The following is a 21379-nucleotide window of genomic DNA, read 5'->3' as shown; positions in this document are numbered from 1 at the left end:
CTTTGGATATGAAAAGTGATTTCAAAAAGAGGAAATAGAATTTTTTTCGATCTGTATTGAGCATGAGACAGTGTTTACATCTTTACACATAAGCATATTTGTCCACCTTACAGAATATTCATCTCTACAGCTGTGATTTCTTAAAGGCTTAAAGGTCTTTAATTCTCAACTTAAACATTCCTTCCTGGTTGTGGGTTTAAAACCAGTGATCCCCTGATCTAACCTTCAGGTCACGGCCACCCCCATCCGAGTTAAAAATACTTCAAACAAAAGAGACCTAAGGCTTTTAAACTCCTCCTTTTACTAAGCGGGTTTTTATTTTATTTTATTTTTTTTCCTTTTCACCATGGCCATAGATCACCTGCCCCACCAGATTTGGTCATCTTCACACCTCACCAATCACTCTTCATCTCCTCCCTCTTTTCCTTCTTCTACACCTGTTTGGTCCTCAGCTCCATTAAGAACACACACAAACACACACCCTGGGGCCCAGAGGTGCTTGCTGATGCTTGTGCGACTCAGGCAGGAAATGGGGTGGTGGAGGAAGGGGTGCAAGGTAGGCGTCTTCTCAGGTTACCTGTCCAGGTAAGTATGTTTGTTTAGTAGTACCTCCCATGCTGAGACATGGAGAGCTCTCTGATTGTGAGGCTCTGTTGACGTTTTAAGTGGTGATACCTGATCTGCAAAGTTTTTTTTGTGGAAGATTCTATGTATCTGACATGAACACACACACAGTACTTCATGCAATATGTTTCTCTTGTAACTGTTTTATAGTCCCTCAGCTTAGAAAATAACCTGGCAGTGACTTAGCATGCCACAGCACACAAGGCGCCTGTCTACACAAAAATAAAATTATAGCCATTGATGAAATCCATCTAACGTCCCAGATAAGACTTGTCAATGTAATGTTGGCAGCAGTTGAGGTACAAAAGAGACCGAGCTTTCACAGCCTCTGAGAGATGTGCAGACAGCTGAACGGGAGACAACTTTTAAATAACATAAAAAGGAATACACATGCTCAATACTCAAGTCATCACAGCTGATTTGTCTGCAAAAGTTTTCCCTGCTTCTCCAACTCTGATGTGGTTTATGTTTCCCTTAAAGCTGAAATAAAGGTAAAATAATCACCACATAAATAAGATATGGTCAAAATAATAAGAAAGTAATCAATGATCTCTGCTGTCAGATGCTGGGGTGTGTCTGTAAAACACCCTGACTGACAGATCCCAGATCAGCTCAAGTAAAGCGAATGGGACCAATAGACCAGAGTTTGTTTTAAACAAAGCAAACTGCACAACCCTTAAATACTTTTACAATTTTATACCCTCACAGTATTTCCTAATTGGGACTGTTTAGACAATATTTTGAACTTTAGATCAATTTAGTGTGTCTAAGTAGGTTATCACACAATAATAAATGTGTAATTAATCCTAAATAAATGCTTATTTTTGGAGAAAAATATCTACTACCACACACTATCATGTTCTGGTTTTTAAAAGGCACAAAAACATAAAAGCCATAATGATTTGATTTGATATTTTATTGTATTTTTTAAAATTCAGCAACACTTTCAAACTGTTGGAAGTTAAAATATTATTACAGTCAATTTCTGGAATGTACATCCTCCTGCTCTGTAACAGTCTCCTCCAAGTCAATATTAGCCTCCTCATCATGGAAGATCCGATCCAGGACTTGCTATGCATTAAAGCCATGATATCATTTACTAAAATACCAACTGAGGTGCCTTTATAATGTTATGAACCCTACACCACCACCACCAATCCAATCAAATTTGATTGGCATCTAGGGAGGATGAAATTTCATGATGAGGATAGCAGTTAGCTTTCTAGCAGCTAATTCCAGGCTAATACATTACAGGCCTGTTTATAATGTTCAAATGTGAGGGGTAGGGTCAGTTTTGCTTGCCTTACAGTGCATTTCAGGTCATCTTTGCATTTCAGTAAAACCCATTTCTCAGCTGTTAAACAAACTTTAAGCAATAACTTTCTAATAGCTTGTTTTCATGCTAAATCTCTGAATTAGCTTAATCCAGACTTTAACAACTGGGATGGCGAGAAACACCATTAAATACAACATAACTGAACCTGAATCCTGACAAACACCTGATAGAATCAGAATCCATGGTTAAACTCAGATGAATCATTTGAGCACAGAGAACCATCACAAGCCTCAGCGCATAGTTTCAGCTCACTTTCTTTGCACACTTAGAGTTTCCATTTCTCCTACAGTTAAAATGAATGGAAATCATACGTGAGAGGTAAACAAATCTCAATAAAAGTCAGTCAGTACGTGTTCAGCAGCAGGATTTGTTTTACCACACAGCTGACAGTTTGGCAGTCGGAGCTAGCATAACAAGGCTGCAGCTGCGTTTCCACCCGACTTCGCCCTCAGCTGAAACACATGTGGTTGGTTCCTGACAAGCCGATCAACAATTTTAATGATTTTTTTAATGTAGTCTGTCACAGAGTTTGTTGATTCAAGCACTGTCCTCAAGTGTTTGTGTTGTTATCTGATGTTGGGAGAATAAAACAAGGCTAAATTTTTCTGACATTTGGCTAGCTTTTCTCCTTAATTGCATTCCAGTGTGCATACAATAAAAACATATTATGCTAGAGAATAAATGGTACATTGCACATTGAAAACTCAGAGAAACGAAATGAACGAGAATAAAAGCACTGCAAGTTATATATAAGCAGATGTCATATTTGAACCATTAGAAATATCACTGATGTGAGAAAATCCTTTAGAAATTGAACATTGACCTACATGATTACTAATGACAAGAAAAATAACAACCAATGAACTAAAAAAAAAACATGTGAAACATTAAAAGAAAGGTTATAAGAAGATATAATAAAATCAGTCTGAATTTAATTTAAAACGCACCAATAATGACAACTGTATTGAAAATCTTTTAAATTTTGAACTGACAGTCCAATTTGTATGAACAACATCCTTTTCAAACATTCATCTACATGCCATTTAAATGCATTTTACACTGGTGCATGATTTTAGGCTGATAAAAGGCTATTAACTAACAAAGGGTTAAGGTAAAAGAACAGGGCAAGGCAATATATAGCTAACTGTAATTAGGATATTTAAATTTAAACAGGAAGTAACAGGAACAGAGATGATTGTGTAGCGTTGAAGGGGTAGGATTAACCCTTTGAGTGCTGTGTCTATTTTTTCAAATTATCTGCGACTGCAAGGTCCATTTGAATACTTTCAGAGACATACCAAAGGGCACACTCGTGAGATTTGTTAAGATGTGTAAATATCCGTAAATGTAAACATTATCTCTGCAAACTTTTAAAAAATTAAGCAACAAAAATGGAGAGGTTTTGAGAAGCTTGTGTAAAATAAGGTTGTGATTCTTCTAACTTCTTTATTCCTTTAGGAGCATGTTTAGTATAATGACAAGTGTTTGACTTACTTTTGGTTTTGTTTAGTTTTTCTTTACTTTCCTTTATATATATATATATATATATATATATATATATATATATATATACACACATATATATATATATATATACACATATATATATATATATATATTTATATTTGTCATAACACGTTTAAGAAAAAACATTCATTTATTTACAGCCTATTAAAAAAGGCAAAAGCCAAACAACTAGCACACAATATGGTAAAACAATAAATTGATGCTCATCTGTAGATTATAAATATTAAAACTTAATTCTGCTCTTAATGCTATATTCTGGGCTGAAATGCCGATTCAGTGTTCTGAATTTTTTATTGGTTAAAAGCCAAGAAGGAGAAATATTAAAGTTAAATTATTCATATTAAAGTCACCATAACATGGAATTCACATGTTGCTGTTTTTGTTTTGTTTTTTTTGTAATCCCACGGTATAAATAATATATTACTATACATCAGGATCTGCATTAAGAAAATTAATTTGTTTGAATCCTCTTGGGTATTTTGGAGTTAGATATTTTAACAATGACTCATCCGGCACACTGGGTCATATCCTAATTTTGTACCTCATAAAACGCTCATCAGAGCTGATGCGGCATGTTGGGCAAAGGTTAAGGTTGATTACGGCAGACTAGCCATTTTAGGAGGGGTCACCCTCCTTATCTTGTGTTTTTATGAGCAACACATGAGTACATGGATGGAACAGGTCTCTTTTAGCTACTACTATTCTATCTATGCCAATTAGAATTGCTTACTGGTTAGGTTACACTTTTGTTTGGCTAAAATTAATTATATGATCAAATCTGGAGGAGACGGCCGGTAATGGGAAAGAAGATGGAGGTTACAGAGACAAAAAAACCACACTCAGTCCAAGATGTGCAAATTCTTAATATGCTGTTATAATGAACTCAGATCTGTCAAATCCAACCCACCATTTATTTGATCCATCTATTTTAAACAAACAAACAAATAAATAAGTAAATAAATAAATAAACACACAGACAAAAAATAAATAAAAAAAGGTAAGACATATCTTGCCCTGGGCTTGACCAGTGCAATAGTGTCACCAGAACAAAATATCAGAAGCCTGTCTGACAGTATGAAACCAAACAAGTTACAACGCTGTTGAGGGATTTCTCATCCTCAACACAGAAACATGACATATTATCGGCGTTATTGTGGTTGATGAAAAGGGGGTCCTGCATGAAATGTTCAGGAATCACAGGGTCAAAGAGTCTTTGAATTAGTAATAAAAATGAGCTACAATCTTGAAATTCTTTAATAAGTCCCTTTTTACTTGTGGCGGATTAATATTGTTTTTATGACGAGGGGAAAAAATTAAGAAAAAACCTAAATAATGACTTTAGAGAGTCATTAAGGGTTTGCGGTGACATACATGACATCCAACATAGCATCCAAACAAATCTACTCATCACACCAGATCCATATTCTGTCTTTATGCAACACATCAATGTTGGCCTGTGTAAGTCTGAAAGTAACTATTAATAACCAATATTTAATTATGCATGATGTTAGTTTATTGATAGCATGTCCTGTTTGGGATTTTATGGTACTGTATATAGATTTAAAAAGAGAGAGAGAGAGAGAATATTTGAAGATTTAGATGTATTTAGGTCAGTATTTCTCAAAAAATGTGCATAAATGACACTAATTCTATTCTTGGGACAATTTTATAAAAAAAACAAAAAAAAATCTATATTTGTTATATTTGATTGCATCTCTGATCACTGCTAATCAAACCCTTTACAAAGCTGAAGTAAAACTACACAAAGTCCAACAGATTTCATTCTTTAGTGGATTCATTTAATTTGTAAAGCAGATTCAGCTCATTATAACTGATAGTACTTATTTTCATTTCTAGTCCTCACTTTCTGTTCCTTTAGGATCTTCTTTTGTCTATAACTCAGATGCTCTTTCTCTAGTGTCCTTCTTCTTGCACTCCAAACTGTTGCAAACTGTGGCAGAAATGTGGGGAATGCTGCAGAACAGAGCAGGAGGATTCACTCTGCATTGTTAAAGGACTGTTCCACTCCATCTCCCCTGTAAACAGACGTCAAGGGAGGAGAAATTCGATAGTGTCACTTAGCTCTGATCTGCTCCAACTACAGAGATCATACACTGAAGAACGGAGAACAGAAACAGGACTAGGAACCATCCTGCATGGTGTTTTATGGATAAATATGATATTGGAAAACAAAGTAAGTACAGTGAAGTTAATGGAAGTGGCAGGAAGATTTGAGCTACACAAAAATTAAACAGTCTGACTTGAAATTTAATTCTTAAAATTTTCTTTATAAAAAAAAAAATATAACTCTTAAGAAAATGCCTTTAGCTGGTGCCCTGACTCCCACCACCATCAGACAACAATGACTTGTACAAAAAATGTTGTAATTTGATTTTTCTTGTTTCCACTTTCTCCACAACGGTGACCGCAGTGCATGCCAGAACTTGCTGCTGAGAGAAGGATTATTCTGCTGAAAACAGGTTTCTGCTGCTGAAGGAAATCCGACTAATGGGAGTGAGAACACAAGTTTAAAGAAACCTAATTTGTCAAAAATACTCTAATCGATCAGTAGTATTATTTTTATATATATTTAGTTGTTGCCTGACTAAAACAAAAGTGAAACACAAAGAAACAAAAACAAAAAGAGCAACATATTACAGGTCATATGCTGTCTTTTTCTGATCTTAGGTGGTAATTTGCACCTTTCCTCCAACCTGAGTTCTCTGAACTTCAAATGATGTAAAATTTGTTGATAGCAACTTTGAAATGAATCTCATACCTCAACTTCTGTTTAATGTTGAACAAAATTAAGAACTAAGAAAAACATTTCTTTCCTCTGTTAGTCAGATATTACGATTTATTTTGTTTACATTTCTGTTATAAGGGTGTGCTTTGAAAAAAAACAGTTATAATGGAAAGTTTGAAAATCAAAGAAACTAGACTACATAAATAGGAATTGGCTTGTATGAACACAATTATGTAAAGTGTCTGGAGATGACGTTGTGAATTGGCGCTATACAAATAAAGCTGATTTGAACACCATTTGTCTTCTTCAGGAGCTTATTACAACCCCAACACACATCACAATCAGATTCAGCTTAAACTGTTTGGCAGAAAGCAAGAAATAGTGAATAGTAGAAGCAATCCTGAGGCAAATCGCCCCCAAATGATAGTAAATGCCTAATATCATTCAGGTTCAAAGTTGGTGCACAGTGAGCGAGTATATATAGTGTAAATTTGTTCGGTTGCATACTTTGGTGTGCAGAAAATTGGCTTAAACAACAAAGGCTGCTAAAACAACTGAGACGTGTATTAGCTTTTATACATATATATATATTTATATATATAAAAGTATAGGAAAAAATCCTGTGATAAAGAATAAAACAAAAGCAGGCTTAATGTTTATAGATGATAATTTGTACAACTTTGAAAGCTGAAAGCTGGTGTTGCTAAAACTCTAACCCTCTAAGGAAAGATTGCCTCTGAAAAATGCCTGTGGTTCGTGTGTGCGGCTGGCAGACACTTGGTTTGTTCGAGAGTTAGGGATGAATTGAACGAGTTGTTAATGTGTAGTAAATGTGAAGCGAATGTGGTAGCAAGTGGTTCTGGAGCTCAGAGGAATTAACAGGCTTCACATTCCTCAACAGGATATGAAAATTTCAGAGGGGCAGGCAGAAGCAGAAAGACGAGAGTGGACTGTGATGAGATAAAAATCAAGCTGCTGATTGCCGTGGAAGTGTATCTCTGCAGCAGACAATGGCAGGAGGCTTTAAATTATATTAGAAATAAGGACATCTAATAAAGCAGCAACAGAAATCTTTTCTCTGCATTTCTACTAACTGTGATAGCCAAACTGAGATGCAGGTGTTTCTTACTTAAGTCTCTAAATATATTTGATTATGTTCATTTAGGATCATAAAGGAAGAGAAAAGGCAAGCAGTCCTCCAAACTTAGCAAACAGCTTCAGTTGTTTTAGAAAGGATGTGCATTCAGCTGAAGCAATTATGACATGTGTAACAGGACCAATATAAAGATGCTGTAAGTCCACATCAGACACATTTATGATGGACCCAACAGTCTGGTTAAACCATGACCATGGCTGCTGCAAGATCACTAACTTGTGGCCACATGGTAGTTAAGTGCAATTTTATGGACACTTATTTAATTTAATTCTATTTTAATGTTTAGACGAATTATAGTATTGAACCCAAGCTTACTGGGATCACTTAGCCAAATAAATCAACAACAAAACAACAAATTCAGGCTACAGGACGGGAGGTGGGACAGTGCTACCCAGCAAAAACATCTCAGTAAATTATCATTAAACTTAATCCACTGACATGCTGGGACACCACAGCAATCTTATAGTTATCCCACACATTTTCCTGTATTTAGAACCATCCATCGTTTTACTTAGATCCGATAATTTTTCCAGTTTCTGCCAATCAAAAACATCCCCAAACCATGACGCTGCCACTACCATGCATCCCCATGGGGATGTTGTGTCATTGGAGAAGGAGAGGCATTTACACCAAGACTTTTTTTACATGCTTTAGGAGTTTCCCATGAACCTATGGGGAACTTTTCTGTGAAACAGTTGCTTTTTTATATAATTATTCTCTTGTAAAGCTCAGCTAATAACTGACGTGTACAGCTTGTAGAGGTCATATGGATAGATACAGTAATCTTTACTGTGAAGTTTTCCAGCTACACTACAGTCATAAAGCTTCACTGAACTGATCACTAATGACATTAAATCTGAAGTGGAAACAATAAAATGAACAAAGACCAGCACCTCAACTGTGTGATTTAGACATTATGATGGTAATGAGTTACCGAAGCAAAGCATCAATTCATTCCCTCTGTGTGCTTTGATTATTGAGCAGCTCTTATCCTTGACCTTAGCTCTGTTTTTCACTCAATTAGTGTAGCGTCATGCCTTTCCATTCTCCTGGAGAGCTGAATTAACTGTCATGTCTTTGTGAAAAAAGCTTGTTGTTTTTTCTTTTTTTTTTTTTTATAAAGGGCTTTGGAGAGCAAAAACTGAATTAAAATTAGTGTTTGTGTGTATTGACAGCAAAAGAAACTGAACCTCTCCACCCTTTTCTTGTCTGTCGTCGTTCAAGTCAGAGGCCGATATTAATCAACAGATGTCCTGTTGGCACTCCACACACACACACACACACACACACACACACACACACACACACACACACACACACACACACACACACACACACACACACACACACACAGTCACAGCCTTTGAGAAACAGAACATATGGTTGAAATGGACTGTCTTTTGTTTTGTTTTTTTTTTCCTTCTTCATCAGCAGCACTTTCCCTTCTCTCCTCTTATGTTAATAAACTAAATTTAAACTTTATCCGTTCATTGACTGCCCTGTCTTTCTGTCTAAACATGTCCAACATACACATTTGTATCTGACATTTGATCTTTTAGGCTATGCCTACATGGCACCGAACCTAGTTGAAAATGGTGGCAAAAACTATGAAAAAAGGCTTCACCATCCCCACGAAACCACTGTAGTACATACTACAATGCTGTGGGGGCGCTATGATAATTAAAGAGTAACACTCCAAAGCTAGAACAAGATGCGGCGTGTGTGTGTGTGTGTGCACATATAAAGGCTCACTGCGTGTTGCAGGAAGTTCACACTGAAAGAAGAGAAGATGGCTGAGGATTTACTGCGAGGCTAAAGAGAAACATTTGTTTGGGCTGATAAAGAAGTCGAGCCTCTTCTTCGAGTAACGCTGGCCTACAAAGAAAGAAAATATTGACGTCATATCAGCCATCAGTTTAAAGCTTAGAGAGTTCTTATTTAACACACACACAGAGTTTTTTGTCCATTCAAAGACACCGTAGTAAAAATGATGGCACAAACATGGCAGCTGCTGTGTAAGGGGACCCACAGCAAGTAGATGTAAATGGCTCATTCTAAGATAATATATATATATATATATATATATATTAGATTAGATACCAATAGAAACACAGTTTTTAATTGTATATTATATACTTCTAACATTAACCTTTCATTGTTTTTGGACATTGCACCTTTAAAGCTAAACCTAATATTTAGTTTTTCCTTTAACTTTCTAAATTTCTTTATTATTCATTTTAATATGACTTTTATGGAGTTAAACAGGGACTAAGTTTTCTGAACATTTTATATGAAAGCAAAAAAATATATTCAACTTTGATCTTTTTAATCAAATGAATATCTATAAGTGAAAATAAAATCTAGAAGCTTACATGTCTGAATCCAATCTGTTTAACAGATTTGCACCTGAATTCATAATTCTCCAGTTAGACTTTGTGAAAGAGGCTTTGGCCTTGAAGAATGTGAGTAGTAAAAGCAATTCTGCTCATACAACTACTCATTCCTTAATAAATATATGTGTAAATGAAGAAATCTGGGTGTTAGTGTTTAGTGTTAGATTTTCAGACCCTTCCTACGTAAGAATGATTTAATACTAAAGGCTAATGGATGAGCCAGTAGCTTAGAAGCATGAACAAAAGCAGCTGATGCCAAGCGATTTCCTTTCAGCAACTATTAAAAACCCTCATTCACACCAACATATTAACAGCTTTAAATTATTTTCATGTAATCCTATTTTTATTAGGAAAAATATCTGAGTTGCTTTCCTGCAAAATTTAATTTATTGTCCTAGTAACTTGGATTTGTGAACAGCTGAAAACCATCTTCTTGTTTTTTCTGTTCTACTTTTTTTGTAATCATCTGGCATTTATTGTTTGACATGTGTTCTTTTCAGTGGAAGAAAGACTAAACTACACTGATGGAGTAGAAAGAAAGAAAGAAAGAAAGAAAGAAATATATATATATATATATATATATATATATAGATTCAAAAGTTTGAAAATTATCATTGAAAGAATAAACATAAGCCTGCATAAACATACACTCACAATGACTTTCTGACTGTTGCAAGTCTGCTGCTCCTTTCACTTATATTGCACCAGTTGTCCCAGCAGGACTGAGCTCACATTAAATGCTCCTTTTATTAAGTTCAGAAGCTTTCCTCTTTCTATCTGTATATACATATATATATATATATATATATGTGTGTGTGTGTGTGTGAGTGTGTTTACTGAGTTGAAGAGCAGTTGTCGTTGACAGCTGCATGAGTGCAGGGAGAGAAAGAGTCAAGTGGCTTCAAATAGCCGTCGTTCCCCTCATTCATCAGACCCCTCCTCTCCTTCTCGGCAGTCACTGGTGTGAAGTTTACATTTCTCATGTTGACACACTCATGGAGATGTTTTTAAATCGCTGCTTTCACCATAAAATAATGATCCAATAAAATGAGTGAAACAAAGAGGTTTGAAGAGCCTGATCTACCCAGTGAAGTGAAAAGGTCTGGTCGTGTTAACAGCTGTCAGGAAGTTTTTCCGAAAATATCTGTCATGAGAAATTCGTTTTAGTGCTTGTCCGGTTACATGCAACTAAATTGTTAAATAAAGTTTATTGTAAACATACTTAATAAGAAAGTTGCCATTCTCTTACACACCCTGAAGGTTTGACACAGAGCAGCTGTTTGTAACTGCAACTGGGAGCCAGTCTGGACTTTTGTGGGCTTTAACTTACCTTTAACTTACCTAACACAAATTCTGCAGAACGTTTGCACATTTGCAGGTAACTGTCCTAAGAATTCATGGTTTTAATAAATCAATAAAAAAAATAAATAAAAACTACCTCACATGCAACTAAAAAGAAACTAGAACCACAGTGTCTAAGACAAATCAAAGCTTCACTGTGCTGAGAGAAGACTGTTTTTTATTGTGTTGTTTTACTAAACCTTATCTATATTTGTTGATCTCAAGATCTGTCCCACTCCTAACCAAATGTGACAGTAAAGTTGTTTGGCAATATTTTATCAGACAGGACCAAACTTTGTTCTCTTACATGATAAGTGGTGTAATTTCACCATTTACATTCTCCTCTCATAAGCATTTAACATAATTTAAGCCTAATGCAATTGTAAGCCTGCTTGTTTCCAAAGTCAAACATAGACATGTGGCCTTTTTGCAGCTTTTTAAAATATGTTGTAATTTAGCTGTTTTTTTTTTTTTTTGTTTTTGTTTGTTTTGTTTTGTCTTTTGACAGTGTACAAGATAAACACAGGAGTAGTGTTAAAGGATTAAAAGCCCAGGAAATTAAGTAATATTTATAATTTCTGAGTCTCTTTCATGAATTTACTGTGTATGGCACTGTGGACCAACACAGCAATCACATATTCTGATTACAGAAGATTAAATCTCAAGAGAAAAACTGACCTTAAGTGTCTTTCATATTGACAGTCTGCTCGTGTGCTGATGAGAGGGAAACTTTTTAACTGGTTACTCTACACTTATTATCATGTAAGCAATAGTCACAATGTATGACAGTAAGCACTGCTTTTGGAATTTGGCATAGAAAATATAATAATTTATGTTAAAACTCCATCAAATCTAGCAAATAAAGACACATTAATTTATTTTCATCTGCATTTCAGTTAGGGCTAAAACTGATTCAATCTTATTTAAAGTTTCTCCTATAGCATTCAAATATGCCAAGAGCTTGATAAGTCTTAGAGGTCTCAGAAAATGAGAGATGGACTGTTAAGTTGGATGAAGAAAATATAATTTATTGACTGAATCACAGCGGATATGTGGCTAAACAAATGTGCACCTTTAAAAAGAATGTGGAAAGATCAGATGAAGAACAAACATTTCCAGACCATATACGAACTGATCATCATATCACAAAGTCTTCAACCTGTGTGATGTTGCTAGCTGGTGTTTACAGACCTATTGTAGAAGTACTACTGTGTAAAACCATCCCACACCCAGAAAAATCAGAAAAATGGGCATTGTCTTTGCAGGGAAATACACCAACACACACTTTTAGTGGATCATAAAATATGATGGAGAAGAATTGCTTTTACAAGAGTTTTTTTTAGAATATCCTAAGTCAGGGATGGGCAAACTCAGTCCTTAAGGGCCACAGTCGGGCAGGTTTAGGATGTTTCCTGCAGCAGCTCGCCTGAATCAGATTAATGGGTCAACATTTTTGGGCAAAACTTTACCACAAGCTGTTGAAGAGAGCCATTTCATTTGGAAACATCTAAAACGTGCAAAACTATGTCCCTCAAGGACCGGTGTTGCCCATCCCTGTCCTAAATAATCTACCTTTAAAATAGGATTTTAACATCCACAGAAAACTTATGAAAAGGGGCCAGTTCCTAAACTTTACATGTTTAATATAAACATAAACAGAAAAGCAGCAAGTGATACAGTTTAATTAGCACAGATCAATCAATCAGCCATTTAATCGTTCAGGAACCAAACCTTGATGAGGAAGCTGTCCTTATTTTACTCATTTATTTATTTATATTTTTGAATCAAACACAGTTTGCAGTGTAGCCGGTGGCTGAATTATGAAATCAACACTTACGGCTCAGTGACATGTAAATGTGTGTAATACAAAGTAGTCGACAGTGGGAACTTTACACTAGTTGTGACATGGCAAAGATTTCACTGTGTCTATAGATTATCCTTTTCATTTCAGGGAATCAAGTATTTTCCACAGTATGTTTGCTTCCCATAATCTTTTTAAAGCTGTCCTCCATTTCTTGTACAACAATAGTTTATATCAACTTACACAGAAAAAAAGAGGACTTGGTATGAGCATGCCTAATGTTAAAACTCTTATGTAAAATAATCTTTGGAAACCTGGGAGTATGTAGCACAAAATAAAGACACAGGTAAGATTTGTAGTTGAGATCATGATTTAAATACCTTCAACAGTCAGTTAAAATCCAACAAAACTGTTCATTTAATCAGTAATGTGTTGGGATGTCCGGCTGGAACATGACTCCATGTAAACCAAAGTGTCTGGACTTCTGCCTTAATCGTCTGCCAGATTCTCTGTGCGGCCTCCTCAACACCAACACAGCCTTTTTCTCCAGCCATAACACACTCCCAGTGTCTGAGCCCAGTTGCCCCAGCGAGGCAAGTCCTGCCAAGTCCTTCAAGTGCTCGTCTTTGCAGTCCGGCCTCACATGTGTCTCTGTCCATCTGTCCTCAGACTTTTTCCAGTTTAGGAATGTTGTCCCTGCCTGTTACAGAAACACAAAGAGTCTTGTCTTTGTCCATATCCGTCCAGATCGGATTCCCTCCCTCCTCTCTGCTAGTCCACTTTTGTTTTCACTCTCGATTTGTATCCACACTGTCGGCGTTCAGCTCAGCAGGACTGTACTGCTGCTGCTGCTGCAAAGTCCACCGTAACACAGAGCTGCAAGTAGACCAGAAGCTGTTACAGCAAAAAAGAAGGAAAGAAAGAGAGAAAGAAACTGCCACCTCACTGATTTTCTATTTCCTCTCAGTTTCTCACAGAGTACAGCAGGAGCAGATGATAGAGGCTACAGCTGAAGTAGAAGAGAGGTAGGGGGGGGGGGGGGACTCAGCGGTCTCTAAAACCAATACAAATCCTTGCTCTTATCCTGTGCTTGCAGACCTGAGAATGGAGGAGAGAAAGTAGGAAAAGAGAAGACAGCAAAGGAAGAGGCAAGAGAGGGGAGATTAGACAATGAAGCGCAAAATGCCTTGTTGATAAAAGCAGAAGGAACTGCCCGAGGCAGAGGGATGAAAGCAAGACAGCAACAGAAAAGGAAGCTGACAGCTGGCGCTAGAGCGCTGAGTGACAGCCGGTTTGTTGCTTCAAACCACTTGTGTAAGTTGATCCGAAGCACAGAAACAGATCTTCATTTAATTCTAGCTTGCATGCTTTGTCACTAAAGCAGCTTTAATTGAATCAGTTTGTCAGATGGAGAGAATGATAATGTTTTTATCCCAACAGATACAAAAAAAACTGTTTAGCTCAACATTTCTGCAGAAAGCAGGAGAGGTTTGATGTTACTGTACATAAAGTTAACACAAAGTCACTAAAGCTCATTTAAAACTTCAATCTAAATTTGGACTAATTCAAATTTTGTGATAACATGTATGATTAAACTTTGATTTAATTGTTTATATTAAAACAGTCTCACTACAAGCTAACCTGTGTGTATTTTTCTTATTCACATAGATTTTTTTTTTAATAAGAAAAATTCAGTGCTACATCGTGGAGGTGATATGGCTTCTGCAGAAAAGAAGATTCCTTTAAGCTGTCTAAAGCTAGACTGTGCAAACCATGTATTTTCCTAAACCTAACCAAGAATTTTTACTTAAAGGGACCAAACACAGACTGAGAGTTTGCTTCCACCCTTGATGAGTCAAACATACCAAACCTATTCCCCTCCTCACCTAAGGTGGTGCTGCATCAAAAATTACTGAAGAAAAAGACAAACAACAAACAAGAAACCTTGCTTATCTGGAGGTTAATGTAGGACAACTTCTGTTTCCACCACATAAGTCTGTAGTCTGCTTCTTGCATACCCGTTTGAAGTAAGTGAACCAAGATCTACATATTTAGACTGTTTAGACTTTGTTTCTTTGAGCAAACTATCTAGGATTCAGTTTCTAGAATAGCTGGTGTGAATGCCCCCTAAAGCACCTTAAATAAGGGAGGATAGCCAAACGTGTGCATCTCAATAAAGCTGTTATTTGTCTCTGGAAAGGTTCCAACACATTACATGTGATCATAAAATTATGTAACATACAAGCGTCAGTAATGAATAATTTTATAGTTTGATCCAATAGAAATAAAGAGCAATAGGAACTCATACACCAACCAAATTAGCAATATTTTAAAAGTGAAACATTAATCCTGCATATCTATTCAAACACATTGCAAGTGTGGGTCTGCTGATGACCTACTGGCCATCTTTCCCACAAAAACTAGAATAGAGATATAGAAATAAACAAATAAATTATGAAGCTGTTAAGATCAACTGTGGTGTTTGATTAGAAGGAAATCTTCCAGATTTTCACTTATAATAGTGTCTCATTTTTTTTATTAATATTATTGTGCTGGCTTGAATCATCTCTCCAACCATGCCCTGAAAATGCTCCCCCTTTAATTTTGAGGAGTTTCCAATCCTTTTGATCAGGGATCCTGAATGCTGGCCATCGAGGCCCACTGTCCTGCAGACATTCCATGCTTCCCTGCTGCAACACACCTGACTCAACTTAATGGGTCAATAGCTGACTCGTGCAGAGCTTGTTAGGGATCCATTTAATCTGAATCAAATGTGTAGCAGCAAGGACACATTTAAAACCTGCAGGACAGTGGGCCTTGAGGACCAGGGTTGGGGGTCACTGCTTTAGATGGAAATTGAGAAGCAGAGGAAGTTTCCAAAGGATCACAGATTGAGGCAATGCATCTTTTTATCTGGTGGGATGACATATCATCCCACGACTCCACATTTAGCCTTTCAAACTCTCAGTTGGCAGTACCTGAGTCCATGTTGAGTCCTATCTCTGCTCCCGCTCCTGTGAATGCTCCACTCCAGGTCGACCCCGTCCCAGACTCCCCCTTCCCCCCGAGGTCACAGGGCGAGGCACTGGGGCCCGGCACCGAGCTGCCAGACGTCAGGCGATGGTGCGACCTCACTGATGGCACCAGCAGTGAGCCATAGCGCGGGTCGAACGCTGTGCCATACATCTCGTGAACCCCTGGACGTGGATAGGCTGAGCTCTGGGTGTTTATAGCGCCCCCTAGCGAGTAAGGGTGATGGTGGTGATGATGGTGGTGGTGTGATGGGTGCCAGGTGTCAGGGCTGGGCTGGTGGAGGTGGCTGTGCAGGGAGGCGGAGGAGTAGGGGTCCCCTGGAAAGGAAAGCTCTGTGTGGGGAGAAGACAGCGCGCTGCCCAGTGTGGAGGAGACCGATGCCTGGTAGGAGCTGTTCCAGAAGGATGGAGGAAAACTTCTCTGGCTCATTGGAAATGATCCATCTGGGAAGACAAAAACCGCATAATCCAAAAATCATTGTGTTTGCGAAGATTTCTTTTAGAAAATCTAACTAAAATTCAAACATTCAAGCATTGAAATTAATTGTCTGAGTGATCTTTCCATGTAAAAATTCTCTGAAAATGCCTTTGCTGTTTAAAACCATTGCAGATTTAATATTTGTGGGCTTTTAGTAATATGTCAGTTTTTCTGTTAAAGGATCAGTAAGAACATACAGACTGGATTCGGCTCTCACTGGGTTACATAAAGATGCAGGAATTTTAAAGAGCTTGTAGAAACTAAACAAAACAGTTTAGACCAACCTAATTTACCAGAAGCAGAAAAAAAGGTTTAATGAAACTTTGCATCTTGTTCTTACTTTTCACAAATCATGTCTGAAATATAAACATTAAAGCTTAATGTTAATGGTGATATATTTCACAATGAGCATTAAAAAAATTATGTTGTTGACAGAAATCAGTAAATATGTTTAAGATTCCTTTTTGAATTTAATTAATTTACTTATTAAATTATGCCGCACAGCAAATTGTGGCCAACCAATCTCAATCTGACCCTTTACAGTTCATCATTAATGTATAAATTTAAATCAATCCAAACAAACTAACTAAACACACAGTGCTAACATGAGACCAAGTTATAGTCATTTTTGTAGTCATCATACTCTTTGCATCTTACAAAAAAGCAGAATTGTAATTTTCAGTCTGTTTAATCATTAGTTTATGTCCATTTATTTATCTGTTAATACACAATCTGTCACTTTTTTACACTCACATTTTAGGAGGTATTAAAGCAGCTGCATGATTACACTCTTTTTCACAAAAGAAGTTGAATCAAAAGATATTAGTAAAAACCTGCAAAAGAGGAAGAAATCTGCAGCTTTCAAAACATATCTTTGCATGAAAACAGAATTTTCACACGTCCTGCACAAACCAGCAGAAAAAAAGGCCATCCGCGTGTTAAAATGAGTAGATTTAGCCTGGTCCAGACCTGCTTCTGCAGACACACTAAGGGAAGACACTGCCTCACACAAACAGTCAGACAAATCCACACAAACACACACCTCTTACGGCTTTGTGGCTGCTAGACGCCGGGTAGGCGGTCGTCTGGCTGAGGGCTCGGCTAAAGTGTTCGTCCACCACGGTGCTGATGTCACCCTGGAAGTAAGTGAAGAGGACGCAGCGTGAGCTCAGGTACTCAGCGCCAGGTGGAAGCTCCTTGTCTTCCTCTTTTATCGCCGGGGGCCCCAGTGGGCCGAGCCGACTGCCGCTCTCCTGGGGGTCTTGCATTTTAGAATACAAGGCCAGCTTCTAAAAAGGACAGATTTATAAAAGTTTCTGTCATGAAACTGCTGAAGTAGAGTATTGTCTTTATTATTTTTTACACATAACAATCATAACCAATAAATGTGATAAAAAATTATTTTTTTATTTACTCTTCATGATGCACCAGGTGTTTATGAGGAGGTAAACAATCTTAACATTTAATGTGTGTACAAAAGAACTCAGCAGAGAAATGAACAGTGAATTTTCTCTGATGATTAAATATTTGTGTTTTGTAAAACACACCTTTTACTTTTTAAAGTCACTAGGAAAATGTTTTATGGCACAACAGCTTTAATGTAATATCAATACATTTATCATATTTACTAATAATGAATCATTAGAACAAAATCACTGAAAAAAATAGCAAACAGCAAAATGAGCTGATCCAGAATCCGGTTCTGTGACCGACAAAGTGAGCTTTGGCACTATGTGAAATATGCCTGAATGTTGACTGAGAGGTTTTAAAAGAGAAAAAAAAGTCCTTTAACAGGTCTGGAAAGGACCCTCTAAAACAAACTGCTGTCCAACTTCTTAAACTTACAGACCTCTCTCCAATGACATCCACATCCTATGTTAATAATTAAATTCAACCATATATGACACTTATTTTTTGGTAAGAAAAAAAAACCAAACAACTTAAGATATAATTACATATTGCAAAACTACTGGCGTATATAACCATTAAATATGAAGACAACAAAAAAACTAACAGACTGTTAGTTGTGTTTCTGTTTTGATTATAATATAATATTATCTGAAAAGTGCATAATTATCTGAGCTACCCCAAACCCCTACAAAAATATCTTAAAATAAAACATGATCAAGATTAAATACATGTTTTTGACTCATATAAAGTTAAGGGGAAAAAAATCTGTTTCTTTGATTCTTTGTATTTGAGTTTTAGATGTTTAAATAAGTTGCGTTAAACGTTGTACGGACTATAAACTAACTGAAGAATGTATTATCTGCAGATAATATAAGTATGCTTTATTTTCTATATTTATATATAACAGCAGCTTACGTGCCAGTCTAGAAGACTTTAAATAAAGTTTTATTGTATTTGTAGACACAAATGGAGCGCGCAGTCTGCTGTGGTGCCGACAGAAGTTGTTCCGGAGTTGCTAAAAACAGTCCATGCTGAAATGAGCCATACCTGGTGGTGATAGGGGCTGTACGAGCTGAAATAAGGCTGAGGACCAAACACTTGGTACATCACATCCAGGCAGCTCATGGCGAAGAAATCACGAAGAAGAGCCAAACGTCATTGAGAGAGCAGGTTTGATCGGGGAGAGGAATCAGTAATCCAGGCGGTGGAGAAATCTGCTGCGCGCTTTGCGTTCTTTACGCACTGGTCTGCGGGCGGCTCGGTGAAGGGAACCCCCTACAGCCTCCACCCTCCTCCCTCCACACGCCAGCCTCACGAATCCATCCCACCAATCACAGGCGAAATCTCCACCTCTGCCTTAATGGGCTTTTAATTAGTGGACCCAAAAGTTCCAGCATGTCAGAAGCTCCAGATAAGTGTTTGCATCCTGTTACCTAAAAGTTTTGGAATGGTTTTGCACATTTTGTAGTTAAACTCATTTTGAGTGTAAATTTTTATGCTCCACTTTGTTTCATTGTGTGACATGTAGGGGCTGAAGCTTTACTCTGAACCCCAGGGTCATTCTTTTATAGCAAAAATGTCCAGTCACCTTTCCTGCTTTTATTCACGTTTAACTTTTAAATCATGATGATCTGATGAGGCGCTTTGTGTAGTTCATAATTTCCTCCTTTAAAAAGTCCATCTTTAAACTTAATATTTTCTATTTAATAAATGTTGTTTTCTCTTTCTTATGTTTGATCACTTTTGTGAATTTTATGCATAATAATAAAAATAGAAAGACCTTAAAAATCATGAAATTTTTAAATGTTATGTTGAGTAAACATTTTTGTAACAACAATAATAAAAAAATATAGATTTATATATATATATATATTATATATATATATATATATATATATATATATATATATATATATATATATATATATAATAAAAAAATATAGATTTATATATATATATATATATATATATATATATATATATATATATATATATATATATATATATATATATATATATATTAAGTAACTCCCTTAATTACAATAAAAGAAAAATCAAGTGAAACTGTTATTTTGGGAGTTAGACTCAATAAGCCAAGCTATCCTGTTCACAGGTGAGTCCTGGATGAAGGTCGGTGTTTGGACCCTCCAGAGTTTAGATGCCGGTGATGGCGTTATTTGGTGATGGTGAACCTAGATCTTTGTATTTATGCTAGTCAGAAACTTTCCACTTACTTGCAGCCAGCAGAATCTTTAAACTTACACATTCCAGTGGAAGTTTTGGTTTGTTGTATTCAGTAAACCAAACAGAAGACTTATATGAGACTTAACTCAGTTCATTTTTCCCAAGTACAAGGCCTGGTCTTAAAGTGATTGTAAAAGCTGCCATTGTGCTAAAAAGCATAACTATAGCTGAAGACCACTTTAAAAGAATACATAAGAGTCTGACTGTCTATAAGCAAAATATTACAAGTACCAAGAAACACCCTTCATGTAACAATTTAAAGACTTTGAACAGTACTGTGTGCCAAATTTTTCCTTCACGTTGTTTGGTTTTGTGGTTGTTAAAAACAAAACAGTTTGAATTAAAGGAATAAGGTTCTGGTTCAGATGGGATTCATTTTGATGCTTTAGTTGATCTTTCTATGTAGTTTAACCACAAAACTCTTCTGGTCTGTAAAAATAGACATTTTCTTTGTAAAATTTTCCTTTTGTGTGTCTGTGTGTGTTTGTGTGTGTGTGTGTGTGTGTGTGTGTGTGTGTGTGTGTGTGTGTGTGTGTGTGTGTGTGTGTGTGTGTGTGTGTGTGTGTGTGTGTGTGTGGTTTTGTAAAAGTTTTGCAAAACTCAGAATATTTCTTTTTGCAGCTTCACATGCAGCATATTGTGCATTATAAATCCATCTGAGGAGGTATATATTGGTTGATTTAATACTATCAACAGATCCAACAACTTCTAATCTTATTCATGCTTTTTGTTCTCTTTTGGAATACTTTTTAAACCATTATACAGTAACCTCAGTGTGTAGTATTGCAGTATCAGTGATTGTTATTAACTGTATCAAGCTGTTCCCAGTGATAACTGAAACCATTACTTGGTGATATAAGGTTAGATAGAGTACTGGTGGTCAAGAGCTACACACTTAAGCTAAAATTAAACAAGTGACCTAAATTATATCATGTTATATTTAGTACAGCCGCCGTGCTGCCATCTCCCACATGTAGATTTTCTTGTGTCCAAAGCTGCAGTCAAGAATGTAACAGCCACCACCTGCTAATTGAATGAGTAAACAAATTAAACCAACCAATGAGTGGAATGTTAAGCTATGAACTCCCACAATCCCTTAGCAGCCTCCCAAATTCAAGAGGTCAACAGTCAGATAGTTTGCTCCTAGTTTGGTGCTAGAAGTAGAGGTCAGGGGTCACCGGGAACTCACCTAACAAAATTCAACCTACAGAATAAGAAAGAATTCACTAAAATGGTTTTAGTTGTGTCGTTGAGCACATTACAGTTGGTATGTCCCAGCATTTTATTTAGG

At 36.6% G+C, this 21379-nt stretch overlaps 1 protein-coding gene across 2 annotated transcripts; it reads right to left on the bottom strand.

The window, feature by feature from the left end:
- Positions 1–12163: 12163 nt before the first annotated feature.
- vgll2a (vestigial-like family member 2a) lies at positions 12164–19069 on the bottom strand. Of its 2 annotated transcripts, none has more exons than XM_041975319.1 (4): positions 18892–19069; positions 17477–17723; positions 15903–16400; positions 12164–14022 (listed from the first exon to the last, which is right to left on the bottom strand). In XM_041975319.1, exons 1-4 carry the CDS (start codon positions 18967–18969, stop codon positions 13979–13981), a joined length of 867 nt encoding a protein of 288 aa, XP_041831253.1. In that variant the 5' UTR covers positions 18970–19069; the 3' UTR covers positions 12164–13978. The 2 variants fall into 2 exon arrangements, with proteins under 2 accessions (XP_041831253.1, XP_041831252.1); XM_041975318.1 differs by having other exon boundaries at positions 12164–13800.
- Positions 19070–21379: the final 2310 nt, after the last annotated feature.

Source organism: Melanotaenia boesemani, chromosome 22 (assembly GCF_017639745.1).
Source record: "Melanotaenia boesemani isolate fMelBoe1 chromosome 22, fMelBoe1.pri, whole genome shotgun sequence".
Classification (NCBI taxonomy): domain Eukaryota; kingdom Metazoa; phylum Chordata; class Actinopteri; order Atheriniformes; family Melanotaeniidae; genus Melanotaenia; species Melanotaenia boesemani.
Note: the sequence above shows the minus strand (reverse complement) of the source record. Positions and strands in the feature narration are given on the sequence as shown.

Coding starts and splice junctions, on each gene's coding strand:
- vgll2a (XM_041975318.1), bottom strand. CDS start 18,969: ATGAGCTGCCTGGATGTGATGTACCAAGTGTTTGGTCCTCAGCCTTAT. Junction 16,401..17,476: donor CAGCCACAAAGCCGTAAGAG/GTGTGTGTTTGT, acceptor TTGTCTTCCCAG/ATGGATCATTTCCAATGAGC. Junction 13,801..15,902: donor AGGACTCAACATGGACTCAG/GTACTGCCAACT, acceptor GTCTACTTGCAG/CTCTGTGTTACGGTGGACTT.